The following is an 18,657-nucleotide window of genomic DNA, read 5'->3' on the forward strand; positions in this document are numbered from 1 at the left end:
TGGGTCTGATAACCCCAGCCTCGCCCAATCGCAGCGCCCGCCTGCCCGATTACCCCCGCTTTGGGCATGCCGATCCCTTATTCCCGAAAATAACCTTCCAGATCTGAGATCGATCCCAGGCACACCGCCAGCCACCTCTCCATGTCCTCACACGGCTTGCCACCTCCATTCACCTCTGTCCTGCCTCCCGTGAGCTGCCCGTCTCCGCGCAACACTCGCCTCGTCTCGCGCGAGTGCAAAGGCGACGCACCCAGTCTCCTGCGCACGACCATATGGCCAATCACGCCGCCGCATGCTCTGCAGTGATCGCACGGGCTCCGAAGCCGCATCCTCGCACCGGGTGTGCATTCTTGCGCGCCTTCGACGCCACCTCGTCCATATGCCCGCCACACGTCTGCCCCTGTCTGCACTCGCCGTTCATAAGCACAGCCGACATATACAGCGCGGGTGAAACCGCCACCGCTGCTCAAGACACCGACGTGCTGACGAGAGTGTTCAATTTGCAGACGAACAAGCCGTGTTCCTTCTGCCGTGGTGGAGGCGATTCAGGGTGCCATGTCTCCCGTCGGCTCTTCTGGCTCGCCTTGCGTACGTTAAGAGCCTGTTCCGCCCCGTCTTCTCCTCTGCACCTGATCGCCGTCCTGTCGTTTCTCTGCCTTCTCACGTTGGCTGTCATCCATGCGATGGGCGCGCCCTGTGCAGCCGCGTCCATAAGTACCCGTATCATATGGCGAGAGAAAGCAGCTGATGACCATGCACCGTCGTGCCCACCTGCCAAATGTCCATTCAAAACGGCACCGCGCCCCAGCGGTTCGAGTCGAGGCTTGCTCCTACTAGACATCGCACTGCCCAACGCCCGTGTCCCCGGACCGACGGTCGATGCTCTGCTGTTGACGGTCTGGATGACTAATGTGAGCCGTGGCCAGGCACGTCGGTCAGTGTGGGCGCCGTATTTGACATCCGCCGCCGCCGCCGCTCCCCGAATATGTCGGACGGCTCCGGCGCAGCTCCCTCCAGAGTCGGTGTCAACCACCCCGGCCGGCGCAGGCAACGGCGCAAGTCCTCGAACGCTCATCGACACCCGGTGCGCAGCTCGTACGTCTGTTCCCTGTGTGGTACGGCCTGCGCGACGCGCGCGACGGCTGCGGCCTGCAGCGCCATATACAGATCTCGATGTGAGATACAGCATGTGGTGCGCATCACAGCGGCGGGGCCGGCGAAGGCTGATATGTAGCGGAGCTTGGGCCGCCCTTCACGGAGGCAGATAAGGACCGTGACTCCGGCCTCGAGAATGCAAGTGTTTTGCAAGTGTCCTCTTGAACGGTGAGGGGTGTTGCGTAGCTCACTTGCAGGCACGACGGCGGCCTTCTGCCGCGACGTTGCACGGGCGACTGCATCTCGAGCAAAGTCGTCAGCGAGTCGTGCCGCTATCGCGTCATGCAAATTGTCAGGCGTAAATTAAATCGGCAGCGTCTATAAATAGATCCTCCATACCTGTTCCGGTAAGTACCTCGTCTCCGCCTGTGATGCCGACGCCTTCAGCAACATCAGACGCAGGACATTCAGGCACCTCTGTACGAGACTTACCGTTCACCCGAGGATAATGTGCTTCATAGCAGCGTGCTGCCGACCCGCAGCAGGCAAGATCACAATTCCCCGCCACCCCATTTTCCGTGCGTGAGTCCTCAACAGAATAAACATGCAAGGCATGCGTTCCAAATCGTGCCTTCCTCGCAGCGCAGTTCATTGGCCAAGTCTTGGCGGAAATCGCATACTTCTGAAGTGACGCTGGTTGAAGACGTCATGCAGGCTTCACTCTCGTTGTATTTGTGGCATTTTGGCCAGCCTGCCCCCATCCTCACCTTCGGTTCCATATGTCTGACCATAAAGTCATTGAGGATGATTATAACAAATCGCAGTGCTCCACGCAAGTCGTATGGCGTCATGAGGGAACTCATCTTCTTGTATTCGTTCATCTATACGCTATAGCTTTAGGTCGGAAGTCTTCTGACCGCATGGCTGCGCATACATACTTAGAGTGTTACATGACATATATCTATGCTCTGCTACCACATGCAATACGTTCGAGACTCTCGCGATGCTGGTTATAGATGCTAACAGTGGACCAAACTGTCTGAACCTACATATGCAATACGGAAGGACACTGTGTTCGCGACGCGTCACGGCACGTGATCGTGCAGCCGCCCATAAATCCAACTGCCCGGCTGCAACGCGCCAGACCACGCCCGCTCCTTGAAGTTGCTGTCAGTGGCGGCGTGCTACAATCATCTATCCGCCGATCACAACCCCTCTGTCAGTGTCAATCGCACTCACGGCAGAGGAACTCAGAGCAGTCACCATGAGCGAGGGGCCATCTATCCGCGCCATTCCGTACGTATGGCGCCACGAGGACGAAGCGGACATCATAAAGGAGTACCTCGCCGCTGTCCAGCAGGACCGCGCGCAGGGCGTACGTGACGACGCGGAGGACGAGCTGAGCGATACCGAGACCGTCTTCTCTGACGATCCGTCGTCGGAAGGGTCGGACGAGTCAGCGTCACTCGACGACGAGGATGTCTTCGAGTTCGGTCACACGGACGACGAGATCGAGGACGAGGAGGACGACGGCTACGTGCACTACGTCCAGGACGATAAGAACTACGACCCTACAGACCCTGAATTTTGGAGGAGGTACTACCACGGCGACTTCAAGAAGTTCAGCCTCCGGATGGGGCCCGAGCGGGAGTTCCACACCTCGTTCAAGGACGTGGCGTGGTACGATCCGAAGAAGCCCAGGCGAGTCGCGGACGAAGAAGACCTGCGCGAGACGCAGCGTGCGTGGGACGACGTCGCGCTCGGGCGCGGGCCGTTCGAGAGCAGGCAGAAGCTCGTCGAGGTGCACGAGAGCCTGATGCGCGCGCTGAACGACCTGGACGACGAGGTCGCTGACCAGCAGGGGGCTGTGAGCAAGGCGGTGCAGAGGAGAGAGCCGGGCGTGGTGCTCGAGGAGGGGTGGGACATCGAGAAGGTCGTCAACGAGCTGCGGATGCGCTCGACGATCGAGGTGGAACACGCCCCCATCGACAACCTCCGCCGCGGAGTGGTCTACCTCGCGCGGTCGTTGCATCTCAAGGAGATCCTCATGTATCGCGGCAAGAACGCATACCCTCCCACGTTCGTTCCGCCTGCCGTTGGGGAGCCTGAAGATGTCTGCGCCGCGGACGAAGAAGAGCAGGAGTATGTCTTGGTATAGAGACGTACCAGAATGATCGACGGGTACGTCGTCGTAGCGACTCTGCCGTTTCCATCCTCATCGTGAAATACCAGGAACTTGTGTTTCACCCAGTTTGCCGCAGTCCCCTCCATTATCTCAACGAATGCTCGACACCTGTACATTGCTCACTGCTATCGGCTTGCTATCGCTCCCGCTTTGTATCTGTCCCACCCCGAAACACCGTATTTCTCGACATCGCGCCGCCATGCACCCTACAAAATCTATCTGTCACTATTGCTGGTCATTAAGACAATGTCACACGCGACGAGATCGATCCCAGCAGTGCAACACTGGTTCACATACTGTGTGGCTAGCACGTCGTACTGAAACACTGTATCATACGTCGACTGAATTGGCTCGGCATTGAGCAATCATATATGTGAGCTTTGCTGTTTCTTTCTGTTATACAGTGTCGACGCCCGCCTCTTCAGTCGACTTCTGATAGACATCGACCGCGCGCCACCCACCAAGTACAAGATCTCAATAAGTATTACGCGCGTCTTTGTAGCGCGCCTGACACGTGACCGTGCTTCCTTCCATCGAGATCCCGACCGCGAGGCGACCGCACGGGCCACAGCGCGCCCCTATAGTGCGCTCAGCGGCGAGCGTACACTCGTCCCACCGACGTCCAGACATAGCCCTTCACTGGAATCCGTCATAGAGCATTCATCATGAGCGAGGCTCCAGCACTTCGCACCATCCCCTATGTGTGGCGGCACGAGGACGAGACGGGCATCGTACAAGAGTACCTCGCCGCTGTTCAGCAAGAGCGCGAGCAAGGTGTACACAGCGACGACGAGTCCGAGCTGAGCGATAGCGCTACGTACTACTCGGACTCGAACTCGGAGTCATCGGAGCCATCAGACGGGTCATCCGCCGAGGACGTCGACGAGGACGACGATGACGGCACCGACGACGATGATGAAGAAGAAGAAGACCTCTCAGAAACGGTCTTGATGGAGCGCCGCCTGCGCGAGACACAGCTCGCTTGGGACGACGTCGCGTGTGGAAACGCGCCGTTCGACAGCAGGCGGAAGCTCGTCCGATGGCACGAGAGCCTCATGCGCGCGCTGAACGAGTTTGACGACGAATACGCGCAGAAGAAGAAGGGGCGTCGGAGCAAGGCGGTGCAGAGGCGAGAGGCAGTCGTGGACCTCAACCAACGCGACATCGACAAGGTTGTCGAAGAGCTGCGGCTGCGCTCGACGCTGGAGGTGGAGAACGCACCCATCCAGGACCTCCGCCGTGGACTGGTCTACCTCGCACAGGCGTTGCACCTGAGGGAGGATCTGATGGACCGCGGTAATGCGTACCCGCCCACGTTCGAGCCACCTCTCGATGACGATGAAGAAGAGTATGTCTTCGTGTGATGGTCTCAGATTCGCAAAGTATGGTATGTCCTCTCATCTTCGTTGCTGCTGCATACATTCGGGGCCAGCACCTGACCTCCCGTCCGCAGTCCTGCATCTCTAGCATGACGAATGTACATTAGTGCCGTTGCTCTCAGCCTGCTATCGTCTCTCTTTCGTGTTTATCCTACGCTGGTACGTCGCAATGCCCTCGTTGCAACGTCGCTTTCGATCTGCTGTTGATTGAATATCATGATCGACCCGAGAAGCACGATTCCATCGTCGGGTGATGTATATGTACGTGTACCACCCTTCGCCTTGTGTGCTGGCTGGACCTTTGTTGATTCCCCGACGGAGGCAAAAGTCAACGGACTCGTTGACACATGCGCATGTTTTCTCCGGACATTGCGGGCATGAGATACATATTCAAATTCGGGACGGCGATACAACGGGATACAATCGCGCTTTTGAGTCTGTGCGACTATCGCAGGAGCTTGTTTCTCATGCAAGTCGAAATGCCGCCGACTCCCTTGCCGAGCTTCATTGTGTCTTAAGAGTTTCAGTCCACACCTAGTGTCCGTCAAGCTTCCCGCCCTTGCCGACAAATCCCGCAAGCTCCCAAGCCTTTCAACCTTCTCCCATGTGGACCGTGCGACGAGTGCGGTCATCTGATGGAGTCCATATCACGTAACGAGTACTGTGCGCTCTGTTCTCATCCGAGTCAAACATACTGAGTTCAGTTCCACAGAAGTCTATGGTTCCTGGTCCAAGACTTATTCGGCGCCAGAATTTCGCGGCATTCCACAGATAACGCCGCCTTCATAGCTGTGGGACGCGATGGTATTTGAATGTCACGGTGAAAGACCTGCGCTTAGCGGCCTGGGCCGGCAATCTGTGTGAGCCGATATACTTATAGTCTACTGATTCGAGTTCTTCGGGGCCTGTGCTAGGCAACTCCCCGCAACCATCATGCTTTACATCCTGTTACTTGGTCTCTCTATTCTTCTCGCAGGTTACAATATCTCTCGGAGAAACGCTAAAGGGCCTCTGCCTCCAGGGCCACGTGGACTCCCTTTCCTCGGAAACGCGCTACATATCCCCCCGGAGTACAGCTGGTTGACGTTCACACGCTGGGCGCAAACGTACGGTAAGAGCTCGAACGTTGTACGGAGACGAAGCGTCCTCATCCAATCTTCCCAGGCGATGTTATGCACTTGTCTGTGATCGGTCAATCGTTCATCATCCTGAGTTCTCGAAAGGCAATCGACGACTTGCTTGAGAAACGCGGCGCTATGTACTCTGATCGACCTATCATTCCTATGGCGGGAGAGTTGTAAGTGACTCTAGAGAACTAATTTAAGGCTGCTCACGTAGCCTAGAGCTGGATTCGGGCAATACATGGCTATGTTCCCGTACGGGCGTCGACACAGAGAGGGCCGTAAGTTGTTCCTAGGCACGCTCAACCCACGAAACGCACCTCGCCTGCAAGCCATTCAGGAAGAAACCGTGGCGCCGTTTGTCGCCAACCTCGCCGAAGATCCCTCGAATTTCTTGTTGCATATACGGTGGTACGTGGAATTGCATCGCCGCGCACATCAGAGCGAGTATTGATACCAGACTGCCAGGCTTGTCGCGAGCGTTGTCCTTCGGATCACGCACGGGTTGACGATCGACAGTTATGATGATCCGGTCATCCAGACAATGGAGAAGGTCATTCATGACGTCTCCAAATTATCGGCACCGGGAGCATATCTAGTTGACAGCCTACCTATCCGTCAGTTCGTTGTTTGCTGTCGCAGCTATAAGCTAACGGTCAACAGTGATGCACATCCCGGACTGGTTTCCGGGTGCTGGCTTCAAGAAGGTTGCGAAGGACGCGCGCGACAACTCCTCCAGGATCGAACACAAGCTGTATGGCATCGTGAAGGAGCAGGTGGTACGCCGAATCTCATGCTGAATGGCAACAAATACTCAGTATACGCAGGCTCGTGGGACAGCGCTCCCTTCCTTCGCAGGCGATTTGATGCAGAATAATCCCAATGCAACGCCAGAGGAAGAGGATCTGTACAGAAAAACGGGAACCCTGTTCTACACAGGTAGGCCTGTCAAATATCATAACATTTAGCTTGCGCTTATTCAATTCGTAGCGGGGTCCGATACTGTAGGTGTCCTTGTGTAGAGCACACCACCTACTGACCGCTCATTGTCTTACAGACAGTCTCTGTTATCGAGTCTTTCTTGATTCTGATAGCACAGAATCCGGGCATCCAGAAGAAGGCTCAAGCTGAAGTAGATGCAGTGACTGGGCGCACACGGCCGCCGGTCTTCAGCGATCGCGAGGCCCTACCATACCTTGACGCAGTGCTAAAGGAGGTGTTCCGTCACAAGCCTGCAGGACCCTTAGGTACGCATCGTGGCTTGCTGTTCCCTCCTCGTCGTTGACACTATTTCTCACAGCTCTTCCGCACAAGGTCCGTCAGGATGATCACTATGCAGGGTATTGGATTCCAGCAGGCTCTACTGTATTGTCTAATACATGGTATGTCGGCGTTCAATGATTAGGATTCGGGTGAATCGCTCGCTGACACCTAGGGCAGGGCTATCATGCGTGATCCCTCGCTCTACCCAAACCCCGACCTAGTGGATCCGGAACGCTACTTACGCGACAGCAACGAAAATCTGAATCCCGACCCACGGATTTTCGCGTTTGGGTACGGAAGAAGGTAAGCCGCTTCCTTGAGCGGTATAGGCCTTGAGTCACGTTCGAAAACAGAGTATGTCCCGGCCAAATGCTTGCAGAGAGTACTCTGTTCCTAACTGCGGCAAACATCCTGGCGTCCTTCGATGTCAGCGAAGCCTTCTCCTTGGATGGTTCAGAGCCTAAATGGGGAGGTGGCGTCGTGAGGTACGTCACTTCGGCTTTTCCAAGTTGTCGACTCGTGACCGATGGTATATCCTCTAGTCAACCACTACCCTTCAAGTGCACCATCAAACCTCGTACAAAGACAGCCCATCATGGCTGAGCTCACTTCGATAGGACAGAGGTTGATGCGGCGGGTGGTGGTTGTGTTCCACGGGTCCGTGATATAGCATGGTATTTTGTTGCGAACACCCAATATTGTGTCACTGTACCTCAGAACATGATGCACCTGATTCTGGTTGCCTCTGAGGCTCAATTAACGCTCACCCTCAGTCTGAACAAGCCGGGGTAGTATGAAGACAGCTATTGCGATTACTGTAACGGCGGCGATCTTCAAGTTATAGACCTTAAGAAGGAGTAGTGTTGGCGCTCGGACTTGTGGTCATCGAGGCGGCTGTAGCGACACGCGTGTGCAGCACTGCCGACGAATGTCGTACAAGCTTCCGAGACTCGCACATGATTTTCCATGGCACAGAGCATGTACGCAACGACGATTTGAATTCCGAACCGCGATTTCGTATTCGGGCGAGGATACATGGTACTGTAACGGCGTCATAATAGATCGACTCGAGGTTGACTTGTACACCGACTGCGGTCGATCTCGACTCTCGACTCACACCATCCTGACCTAAACTAAACTACCGCAATTATTGACATAGATCTAGATAGATTACGGGCATGTAGAATACGTACTAATTGGAAGCTAGCAGTGGCAACCCACACACCGCCAATACGCGTATCTTTTCCGTCGGAGTGCGCTCAGCCTCTGGCCCGTTCGAGCCTGAGGGCAGAGCCGTGAAAGTATACCGTCGACGAAAGCAGCAAACTTATTCTTTCCCGGATGAATGGTCTAAAAACTAGATCAGGAGTGCTGGTACTATGGAGTCACGTCCATGTAGTACCTGTCGATAGGCGGCACCCACCGTGGATCCTAGGGCTTTATGCATGGCGGTGCCATAGTAGATCCCAACCGACGAATTCGTTACAGTCCCTTGCGTATGCACCGGAGTCATCGAGCAGTCTCTAATCTAGATACAATGTGTTTCAGCACGAATGAGTACGCATCAAAGATGTCATTTGCGGACTCCGAGTCAGTGTACTTACCAAGGAGGTAGTGGACCGTGACATCGCGCGAGTATCCAGGCGCATCACTCCCCTCGTTTCTATAGCTACGGGCATCCCGCATCAGTGCCTGAAAGCTGTGAGCCCAGACTGCTCCAGGTTACTCTAGATTCACTCTGGGGAGCCAGTGGCATTAACTGCTCTTGCCCATATGCACCTTAGCCATGCAGGGCTGGTACAGTCCTGAGAGCTCAAGATCCAATTCAGGACACAGCTTCTGATGTTCTGATGTCCATTCTGATAGGGGTATGAGGATCTAGGAAGGTCATGTGTGCTGCATTGTGTCAAGCTAAAAAGAGGGTCAGACAATGGAACCAATATAAGACAATGCATGCTCACAGACAAAGCTCCAGGAGCTCTCCTACTTGAAGGCACTCATCCTGAGACAAACCACCCCCACCGTCCTCACCCCAACCACCGCAAAGCCATGGACACCATTCAGAGCGTCCTCCCCGCCGACGCTACCGCGCGCATCCTCGAGCAGTACCTCGCCAGCGTATCCCAATCGCGCGAGTCTGGCTACGACAGCGACGAGGCGATGTCCACCGACTCTGATGCGTCATTCACCGAGGAGGGCTCCTCGTCCTTCGCCAGCACCTCGAGCGACGTCGCCTCCGCGCTCTCCTCGCTCACGCTCTTCGACCGCGTGCACACCGCCGACATCGCCTCGGACGACTCCGCGTTCAGCAGCGACGACGAGTTCGCCGAGGAGAGCACCCGCGCGGAGCAGCGGCTCAAGAGGGAGCTCGTCCTGGGCCGCCCGCCGCAGTCGCTGCTGCGCTGGCGCCCGCGCGAGCTCAACGACCTGCACGAGTCATACATGAAGCAGCTTGCCGACGCGGACGTCGAGCTCGCGGAGCTCACGAGCGTCCCGAACGACGTGATCGTCCGCCGGCAGGTGTCAGTCGAGTATCGCGCGCCCCCGGATATGGATGGGCGGGATACGGCGGCGGTCGTGCGCGAACTGCGGATGCGCTCGTCGAAGGAGATCGCGGATATGGAGAAGCCTGAGTCGGTGAGGGCGTTGGTGCTGCTCGCGCAGGCGTTGTTCAGGCGCGAGAAGGAGATCAAGAGGATCCTGTACAGGAAAGACCAGATGGACGAAGACAGCGAGGAGGACTAAACGGCCAACAACCCACGACGTGATGACCCTCCTGTGTGTTCCCTGTCCTTAGCGTTTCTGCACCGTGTTGCTGCTAGACTCTTCAGGTATCATGTTGCTTGTACGATATCGTTGCCTCGACATTCGCTTGCCCAGTCTGTACACATGAGTTTGGTTCTCTGATCTCAACTTGCAGAGTCACGAGATTTGCATTGAGCTTGACCCATTACTGTCCGCACACATGGCCTGGGGAAGGGCTGCGTCAGGAACTGCTAACACGTTGCTAGCACAGTGCCAGACATACCCTTGAATGCAACCCAATGTCTTTACAAGCTGACAAAACGAAGCCATGACCGAAGACTAGCCACGATAAACCGATAGCGACGCGTCTGTGAACCCGTAAGCTAGGGGCGGAAGCTGGCTCGATCGGGCAGACCTCGATCACATCCGCTTGCCTCTGCAGGTGCTCCCGCTTGCATCCGCCATCGGCTCCAGTCTGGTACGTTCGGGCGGGTGCAGAATGCAGGTGGATTATAACCTGCGCAGGGGTTAGACAGTCGTGCACGGACAGTCGCTCTCCGCGCACCATCCACCCGCGACATCACATTCACAAGTCGCGATGCGCTGCTTCTTCACCGTCCTCCTGCTCGCCGTTGCCGCCTGCACGGTCAGCGCAGCGCCAATCCAGAACATGCCACTACCACTACAGGTTGCAAACACGCAGAGCCGGGTAGAGGCAGATCATTTGTTCGGGTCAAAAAGTCTGCCATGGAACGCCCCAGTGGTAAGTCTCGTTCGACCTGCGTTCCCAGCAAGCCACTGACAGGATTCTCCACAGCGTCGATTGTAAGCAGGGCATCTGCAAGGAACCTCGATGTCGGGGCACAGGGACGGGCGCACCGAGCCACACAGAGAAATCATACGCCTGCTATTCAGGGAGAGAGCGGCGAGACGGAGGAAGGGATTGTATACGTACTGTACATTAAAGCGACGGACCGTTTGATAAGGGATATGGCACGGGCCACGTACCCAAACTCCAGCTTCTGCATGAAAGCGTATCGCCGTGGAGGGAAAAGTCATCGCTCTGATCGCTTTCTCTTGACGAAGGCCGAAAGACCTGCTAATTGCCTGCATGGTCGACGCGAGCCGAGTATCGAATTGCGTGCGATGTGTGGCAAGCTTCGACTAACGCGAGTAGATGGTATTCAGGATCATGTTCCACGCGCATAGGACGGTGTTGCGGATGCGCTGCGGGGACGAGGAGGAGGCGGTGGAGGAGGAAGGCTGCGCGGGGATTGCCTGAATGGGAGGATCTGCCACTGATGGCAAACAGAGGCAAGCAGGGAGGACGGGCGCGTCGCCAACGAAGCGAGCTCGGTCGGCCAGGTCTGCAGCTGCAGCTCGCATTCTCTCCGTCCTCCTCTCCTCGACCGCGTCCAGCTCTCGCACAGCCATGGCCAACGCTCCCCCGCCCCCGTCCGACGGCATTGGCATCGCCAACCTGCCCAACCAGGTATGTTTCTGCCCTCGTCTTTCGTCTGACGACGCGAGGTGACATTTTCCCTCTGTAGCGACACAAGATCGTCGCAAAGCGCGGCGCGCACTTCACCGTCATGGTTGTCGGTGAGTGTGCATGTCTTGTTCGCGTGTACGCAGATTTTGAGACAGTTGGCGATGCTCGCAGGCGAGTCCGGTCTTGGAAAGACGACGCTCGTCAACACGCTCTTCTCCACCGAGCTGTCCCCGGCCAAGAACTACAACCGCCGCCACCACAAGCAGCTCGACAAGCTCACCGAGGTCGAGATCATCAAGGCCGAGCTTGAGGAAAAGCAGTTCAAGACGAAGCTCACCGTCATTGACACCCCCGGCTTCGGTGACTACGTCAACAACCGCGACTCGTGGGCGCCCATCGTCGACTTCATTGACGACCAGCACGAGGCGTATATGCGCCAGGAGCAGCAGCCCCAGCGCAAGGACAAGATCGACCTCAGAGTGCATGCGTGCCTATACTTCATCCGGCCCACCGGGCATACGTGAGTGATGACGGTCGTGTAGCAGGCATCGTATACCGAATGAGTTCGTCTTTCCGCAGGCTCAAGCCTCTCGACATCGAGATCATGAAGCGTCTGGGCACGCGTGTCAACCTGATTCCCGTCGTCGCGAAGGCGGATACCCTCACCCAGAACGACCTCTTCACCTTCAAGCAGCGCGTGAGTTTCATCATGCGTCCACGTCAGTGAATCGAGCTAACAGGCGCTCTAGATCCGCGAGGTCATTCAGGTGCAGGGCATCAGGATCTACCAGCCGCCCATCGAGCCCGATGACGAGGTGACAGCCGAGCATGCGCGCATCCTCGCCGAGGCCATGCCCTTCTCCATCATCGGTTCGACCGAGGAGGTCACCACTGCCGATGGCCGCAAGGTCAAGGGTCGCGAGTACCTCTGGGGTGTCGCCGAAGGTGCGTCCTCCCCCTTTTTCCCACTCTCACCTCACAAACTAACCCATCCCGCCCCTGACAGTCGAGAACGAGAACCACTGCGACTTCCGCAAGCTGCGCTCGCTGCTGATCCGCACGCACATGCTCGACCTCATCTCCACGACGGAGGAGATCCACTACGAGAACTACCGCCAGAGCCAGATGGAGTCGCGCAAGCCGGGCGAGTCCAAGCCGCGCAAGTTCGAGAACCCCAAGTTCAAGGAGGAGGAGGAGGCCCTCCGCAAGCGCTTCACCGAGCAGGTCAAGGCCGAGGAGGCCCGCTTCCGGCAGTGGGAGCAGCATGTGCGTCCCGTCGTCATCACCGTGTGTTGTTCAAGACGATGTGTGCTGACATATTTCTGCAGCTCATCCAGGAGCGCGACCGCCTCAACAAGGACCTGGAGCTGGCGCACAGCGCGATCAAGTCCCTCGAGGCCGAGCTGGACAACCTCCAGGTCGGCTACGGCCGGAACACTGGCAGGCGGTAGATGTCCATACGTACGCTGTCCCGCCTGCTACCTATTTACCAAAAGCGTTGCTTGTCTCGATGATACCCTGCCCACACGCTTGTCGCTCGTTACGCTTCGGTTCGCCGGCTTGGTTTTCTGTCTCTCGTTACTTTGTGTTCATTTTGGGATAATACTCGCTGTTGCCTGTTGTCTTACCGCGCCGCGGCGAATAGAACGCATTGTGCGCTCGTTTTCATGTGGGTGAACGTAACATACCATTGCTACTGCAATGGTATTACAGGTATTAGAGATGGAGGATGGTGCATACGTATGTATCAGTGAGTGCGTTCTACTAAGTAGCAAACTTGTGTTCCACAGCAAGAGAACAATGTCCCGCAAGGCTCTTTCACGGTGTGAGCACAGCGGGGTGGCGAGCCTGCGCCCGCGCCGCCGCGATCTCCTTCGCGTGCTCCAGCATATGCTTCACGCGGAAGGCCTCCTGCTCCAGGCGCCCCATCTTGCTCAGGACAACGCCGGGATGCCTGCGCGCGATGTGTTCCTCCAAGTCAACAACCGGCGCGTTCTCGTCCCGCGCCTGCTTCGGCCACTCCTTGCCGTCCGTCCGCGCCCCGCGCTGGTCTATGCCAAACACTTCCATCGCGTCGTCTACCTCCGCCTCACGCGCCGCCTCCGCGTAGATCGCCTTCCACTCCTCCGCGTGCTTGTACCACTCGCCCAGGCCGACCTTGATCATCCGCTTCTCGAGCGGGATCGGCTCCGCCATGCCCTCGCCCTTTATTCCCCGTCCGAGCGACTCCGGGTTCCACCGGATGCCCAGCGGGCCGCCACGCTCGCCCCGGAGCAGGCGCGCGAGGTCGACGACGAGCTCGTGCGTGCGGTTGAGGCGCATGTTGCGGACGCGCCCGCCCATCGACGGGCCGTACTTGCGGTCGTGCGGGTCGACGGTGGAGTAGAACGGCGTCCCGCGCGCGTACGCGCGCGAGAGCCGGGCGACGGTCGTCGCGAGCGGGCGCGTCTGCAGCGTCACGCTCAGGAGCGGCCGCCAGAAGGGCGTCTCCGCCAGCGTCGGGAGGTACTCCGACCGCACCTGCTGGACGGCAGCGTTGGCCGCGGCCGGGTTGCCCACCGCGTTGACGTCTACCTCGTCATCCTCGTCGAGCTTGAAGGCATCTTGCTGACGAGTAGCCTGTCTCGGCGGCTGCGGGAGCGACACGTCCCGCGCGGGTGCAGGGCTGCGCATGACCGAGGGCGACATGAAGCCAAAGGTAGAGTCCGACACAGCCAAGGCGCGAAGGACTGCACTCGTGTGCAGGCCGCGAGCACCGCTGCTCGACGTAGACGTGTTCCCTTTGCCGTTGCCGTTCCCATTCCCGTTCCCGTTCGCGCCTCTAATGATCTCCGAATCGTGCCATTGTATCTTCTTCGTCGCAATTACAGGGTGGTCCTCCGTCGCGACCTTCGCCGCCGTCGGGTGGAACTCCGTCTCGGGAGTCGGGGGCTCGAAGCCGCTCGGGTGGCGCACCGTGCCTTCATGCGGGATCCTCACCTCCACGGGTATCTTCTCCTCGCGCACCCTCATGTCCGCCGCGAGGCCCTCCGAGAGGATGCCCGCGTTCAGCTCCGACATCAGGCCGCCCTCCTCCTCCTTGCGCTCCGCGATGCTCGACCGCTGGCGCTTCCGCTCGATGTAGTACGTCGGCACGACGTCGTCGCGCGTGTTCTCCTCGCGCTGGCGCCGCGTCAGCACCGTCTGGCGCTCGGGTGTGTCCCACGAGGACGCCGGGATCTGCGAGCGCTGCCCGCCGGTCGACGCCGCCTGGGGGCCGAGCTGCGAGACAGCGCCCGCTAGCGAGGGCTCCGCCTGCGTGCCCGCAGGGTGCGTGACGACGTCCGGGTTCGTGAGCACCTCCGCCGCGTCCAACTCGGCCTGGTCGCGCATATACTTCCTCCGTGAGAAATCTGTCTCGACGCCCTCGTCATAGTTCGGGCGAGGGGCACCGCGTCCGTCGCGGGGAGGTCATCCCAGCGCTGCTTGAGCGTCCCGACAAGCGGGTGGTCCTCCGTCGGCTTCTTCGCAACGGCGGGGTGGAAGTGGGTCTCGGGCGTCGGGGGCTCGAACCCGCTCGGATGGATGACGAGACCCTCTTCAGGCATGCGCACCTCGACGGGGATCTTCTCTTCACGGACCTTCGTCTCGGCAGCGAGACCTTCGCTGAGAATACCGGCGTTGAGCTCCGCCATCAAGCTGCCCTCCTCCTCCTTCCTCTCGGCGACCTCCGACCTCTGGCGCTTGCGCTCGACGTAGTACGACGGCACGACGTCGTCATCGGCGTCCTGCGACGGCTTGTGCGGGCGGGCCCACGTCGACCCGGGGATCTGCCTGCGCATCTCGAAAGAGCCCGGGCCCTCAGGAGGCTTGCTCGGGTCACCGTTCTCCGCGCGCGGGTGCATGGAGAAGTGGAAGACACGGCGCTGCTCGGCGCGGCCGCTCGGGCGCTGCGGCATGAGCAGCTCCGTGGCACGGACGGGGCGGCGGGGTGCATACGTCCTCTTCCCCTGATACTTCATCTTCGGCACGGGCCGCTCAGCCGCAGCCTTCGCCGCGGCCAACTTCGCCTCCAGCTTGGTCCACTTGGCCTCCGACATCGCCGCCCCATGCTCCGCGTCAACGACGGCGTCGAAAGCCTCCGTGTGGTCCAACTCGTCTATCTTGCGCATGATCTCTTCGTGCGTCTCGTCTCTATCCAACCACTTGACGCGGGGCACCCTCTTCTGCGGGCCCCACGGCCACCGGGCATTGTCCATCATCTCCATGGTATCCTCGGGGGCGCGCTCGCTGTTGAGTCGCGCCATGACGGCGGGGAAGTCCTCCTCGCGGCAGACGCCGACGAACTGCTCGACCGTGTCTGGGCGGCCGATCTCATGCCGGATGGGGTAGCGCGACTCGGCGATGAAGACAGTGTGCGGGTGTAGGCGACGGGAGAGGGCGGCTCATAGTTCCGTTTGCGGACCTCGTAGGGGCCGCCCGGCCACCAGTTGGCAGTCCGGAGTTGTTGGGGCTCAGTGAAACCGCCCATGTATCTGAAGATGTAGCATGAGCATGATGTAATCTCTTGATCCAACAAGGCAAATCGCGCCGCAGCTTGTGTGCACATCCACGAGACAAAGCACACTGGGAGCATCAGCTGCAACTGGACGTCGTCGCATTCCGCGACTGTGCTGCGTCTTGAGTGCGACCATCCCGGACCCGGGTACATTGAGCGCTTACTGAGCCTAGCATATGTGCTCTCGCGTAACGAGCTGCATGTCACATCCCACTGCCCCATCAGGAAGTGTGGCCAGACAAGGCCAGTGTATGTCCAGTGATGCGTAGAGCGGAAACTCGACAAAAGCGACGCAGAAAACACACGACTCACGTCTTCACCTCTGTGAGAGCGGCAGTGATATCCATACGCTCGTCCGTCTCAGCCTTCTGGATGCGCCTTTGAACAGCGCGGACAGCGGCGTTGGCCTCTTTCTCGCGTATGCGGCGAGGCGGCTTGCTCTGGTCGTCACGGGCGACAGCCCGGCCATTCTCGTCAGCGGGGGTAGCATAGTGGCGGCCACCAGCGAGCGCAGTGCGGCGGGCGTTGGTGGCGACGCGGCGGGCGAGTTTGGAGCGGGGTATCATAGCGGGGAGCGCGTAGGACAGTGCAGACGGCGAAGAGAGAAGGCCCATGTCTATATGCTGCTCCCCGTGTTGTGTCCTGTTTGCGCCGCCCCACCCGGGGCATGGCGGTGGCGCACTGATGTTGCCTTTTCGGGACACCGACGCCGCTTTCCAGCCCGCCCGTCCCAATCCGGCCTGATCACGCCTCGATAGGCGCGCCCGCTGTGTGCGCGGCTGCGGCCATCACCACGGAAGCCCTCGTCGCTGCCGGCCGCCCGCAGTGGGAAGCCGGGCTCGCCTGGCGCTCTCCTAACCCCAAAACGGGGCTTCTCTCTGCCTCCGCGTGATTTCTCCCACGCGCCCTTCTCGCCTCCGCCACGAAGTCTGTTCGCTCTGCTGTCTCTGTCCTTTAAATGGATGTAGTCAACGCACCTACCATTTCCTCTGAATCTTCACCCGCCTTTGTTAGGTACGCTGGTATGCACCCAGAGAGCGCGCCGACAGACGTTCTCAGCTGCGTCACATCTTGCACCCCACTTTCGTGATGTCTTCGCACCGCTCGCGATCGGCTATCTTATCATTTACGACATTGTCGCTCCCCGAGCAGCGCTATAACTCCCAGCGTGCATAAAGCCTGCAGACCTTTCTTCCGCGGCACTCGTGCGCGTGAACGCTGCTCACCACTGCGCCGCTCATGTGAGCACAACACACCAGGCACTCCGAGTCTCCGACGGGGAAAGGTTCAAACGTTCATACCCCAGGGCGTGATTTCACGACACCACCGAAGACGCGAGGGCGCTGCAGACATGTGTTTACCACTCGTCCGAACAACAGTCCGGAGGTGTGTAGATCGAGCCGAATGCAGACCGCTGTGAACGGGATCTATTACACAGAGCCTTGTGAACGCAGTCCAAATTACTCTCAACCAACCAAGGGGCTTCGCCCTCAGTGACAATAAAGGGATCACAAACAAACAAACCAAGGGGAAAGTAAGCTACCGTACCCATATACTACCGTTCAATGGTGCATGCTAGCAGTGGGATCATCGCTCGCATCAAGACCGGTCGCAAACCCAGAAAGACAGGCGTGTGGATACACATATAGTACAGTAAACAAAGTTCTGACCCTCGTTCGCAAGCGCTGACTCAGAGGCTAGAGCGCGCGGAAGGCGAAGGGTGGCATACACAGAAGACACGGAGCTTCTGGTCATATGCCTTGAATAAGTGATCTGCTGCGAGCTCACGAGAAGATTGGACTCCGAGTCGGAGGTGTCTCCGGCTCGCAGAAGAGGACGGTCGACAGTTCTGGTCATCGATCTCGTCAAAAGTGTGCGCACTAACCTCAGCCCAACCTCAGTCCCATAGAGCAGTCGTGCGACACCTACGAACGCCAGATGTGCAGGAGATTGCCCCCGAGCGGCAGGCTATACATAAGTTAAAGTAAACGTCGGGCGCAGTACTACCACCAGGCTTGCCGAGTTCCGCCACTCAGTACTCAGTACTCAGTACTCATCCTTCCAACGACTGTCATGGTTGCGCACTGCCCCGACTTACATATAATGACGATTTCGCCCAAGAGTACGCCACCGTACTGCCGCCTTGCTTCACCGCTCTCGTCTCGCTAGTCTACAGTCGCATCGCTTGCTTGAAGAGGACGTAATGGTACTGGATGATCCGTCGGTGGAACATATCAGTGTCATCCAGCCACAGAACAGTCCGCCGCTCAGATCTTCAATCGCAACATCTACTTACAACCAATTCCACATCCTAGACCTCGAGCGTAAATGTGCGCAGAGGCGGAGCGTGTCGGTCTTGGTATATATGGGGCATTCCCGTCGAGGTTTTACCATATCGACGAATGTCAGGGGGTGCGAAAGCTATCCTCGGCCGCCGGTGCGCCATGCTCCACCTTCACTCGTCGCTGGACTGCCTCGTACGTACTTCCCAGTGCAGCCAGCAGGACTCTGTCTGATGAGGCTGGTCACACAGCGCGCCGCGCCGATGCGTGGTACGTCCTCTTGATCCACTTCGCCCCTAGCTCCTAGCTACGTGCGTCCTGCTAAGGAAGCTACCGCTGCTGCCGAGGTCAAGTGATCGTCATCTGCTCATGTTCGCCCGCTCACCGCAGATCTGTTGGCGCGTGCCCATAAAGCGAGGGATGGTGAGGGACACCTGGACGTACCCATTGCTTCCCCCCTTCTTGCGAGCAGACTGACTGGAGACGTCACACCGTACATACTCACGGATAGCGGGACATGCCCCCTTCGCAAGCACATCTTGCTCTCGGCTGCGACGA

The 18,657-nt window shown here is 58.4% G+C and overlaps 5 protein-coding genes across 5 annotated transcripts; 4 read left to right on the forward strand and 1 right to left on the reverse strand.

Moving 5' to 3' along the window:
• Nucleotides 1-423: 423 nt before the first annotated feature.
• Nucleotides 424-3,670, forward strand: B0H18DRAFT_1002508 (uncharacterized protein; the record flags this gene model as incomplete). The annotated part of the gene is made up of 3 exons (XM_048028380.1): nt 424-447; nt 2,432-3,276; nt 3,328-3,670. Coding segments are annotated over 2 exons (846 nt in total), but the record flags the coding sequence as incomplete, so codon positions are not given.
• A 1,796-nt stretch (nt 3,671-5,466) lies between these two features.
• Nucleotides 5,467-7,803, forward strand: B0H18DRAFT_1002514 (cytochrome P450). Its single transcript, XM_048028381.1, has 12 exons — nt 5,467-5,770; nt 5,824-5,956; nt 6,003-6,191; nt 6,249-6,397; nt 6,444-6,559; nt 6,608-6,719; nt 6,771-6,784; nt 6,838-7,027; nt 7,081-7,162; nt 7,221-7,346; nt 7,397-7,528; nt 7,586-7,803. The coding sequence occupies exons 1-12, from the start codon at nt 5,593-5,595 to the stop codon at nt 7,644-7,646; spliced, it is 1,482 nt and encodes a 493-aa protein (XP_047894210.1). The 5' UTR covers nt 5,467-5,592; the 3' UTR covers nt 7,647-7,803.
• A 1,289-nt stretch (nt 7,804-9,092) lies between these two features.
• On the forward strand, nt 9,093-9,788 carry B0H18DRAFT_954285 (uncharacterized protein; the record flags this gene model as incomplete). The annotated part of the gene is made up of 1 exon (XM_048042255.1): nt 9,093-9,788. The coding sequence occupies one exon, from the start codon at nt 9,093-9,095 to the stop codon at nt 9,786-9,788; it is 696 nt and encodes a 231-aa protein (XP_047894211.1).
• A 131-nt stretch (nt 9,789-9,919) lies between these two features.
• B0H18DRAFT_279701 (uncharacterized protein) lies at nt 9,920-10,446 on the reverse strand. The gene has a single exon (XM_048037387.1). The coding sequence runs from the start codon at nt 10,354-10,356 to the stop codon at nt 10,051-10,053; it is 306 nt and encodes a 101-aa protein (XP_047894212.1). The 5' UTR covers nt 10,357-10,446; the 3' UTR covers nt 9,920-10,050.
• Nucleotides 10,447-11,105: 659 nt separating this feature from the next.
• B0H18DRAFT_1002530 (septin) lies at nt 11,106-12,947 on the forward strand. The gene is made up of 7 exons (XM_048028382.1): nt 11,106-11,280; nt 11,339-11,390; nt 11,452-11,800; nt 11,860-11,977; nt 12,030-12,225; nt 12,287-12,546; nt 12,609-12,947. The coding sequence occupies exons 1-7, from the start codon at nt 11,221-11,223 to the stop codon at nt 12,729-12,731; spliced, it is 1,158 nt and encodes a 385-aa protein (XP_047894213.1). The 5' UTR covers nt 11,106-11,220; the 3' UTR covers nt 12,732-12,947.
• Nucleotides 12,948-18,657: the final 5,710 nt, after the last annotated feature.

Source organism: Fomitopsis serialis (assembly GCF_022376445.1).
Source record: "Fomitopsis serialis strain Sig1Antser10 chromosome Unknown B0H18scaffold_27, whole genome shotgun sequence".
NCBI classification, from domain to species: domain Eukaryota; kingdom Fungi; phylum Basidiomycota; class Agaricomycetes; order Polyporales; family Fomitopsidaceae; genus Fomitopsis; species Fomitopsis serialis.

Bases quoted from the DNA above. Each gene is read 5' to 3' on its own strand.
- B0H18DRAFT_1002514 (XM_048028381.1), top strand. From the start codon at position 5,593: ATGCTTTACATCCTGTTACTTGGTCTCTCTATTCTTCTCGCAGGTTAC. The intron at 5,771-5,823 runs GTAAGAGCTCGA...CAATCTTCCCAG, and splicing joins ACGCTGGGCGCAAACGTACG to GCGATGTTATGCACTTGTCT. The intron at 7,163-7,220 runs GTATGTCGGCGT...CACCTAGGGCAG, and splicing joins ACTGTATTGTCTAATACATG to GGCTATCATGCGTGATCCCT.
- B0H18DRAFT_1002530 (XM_048028382.1), top strand. From the start codon at position 11,221: ATGGCCAACGCTCCCCCGCCCCCGTCCGACGGCATTGGCATCGCCAAC. The intron at 11,801-11,859 runs GTGAGTGATGAC...GTCTTTCCGCAG, and splicing joins ATCCGGCCCACCGGGCATAC to GCTCAAGCCTCTCGACATCG. The intron at 12,226-12,286 runs GTGCGTCCTCCC...CGCCCCTGACAG, and splicing joins CCTCTGGGGTGTCGCCGAAG to TCGAGAACGAGAACCACTGC.
- B0H18DRAFT_279701 (XM_048037387.1), bottom strand. From the start codon at position 10,356: ATGGTGCGCGGAGAGCGACTGTCCGTGCACGACTGTCTAACCCCTGCG.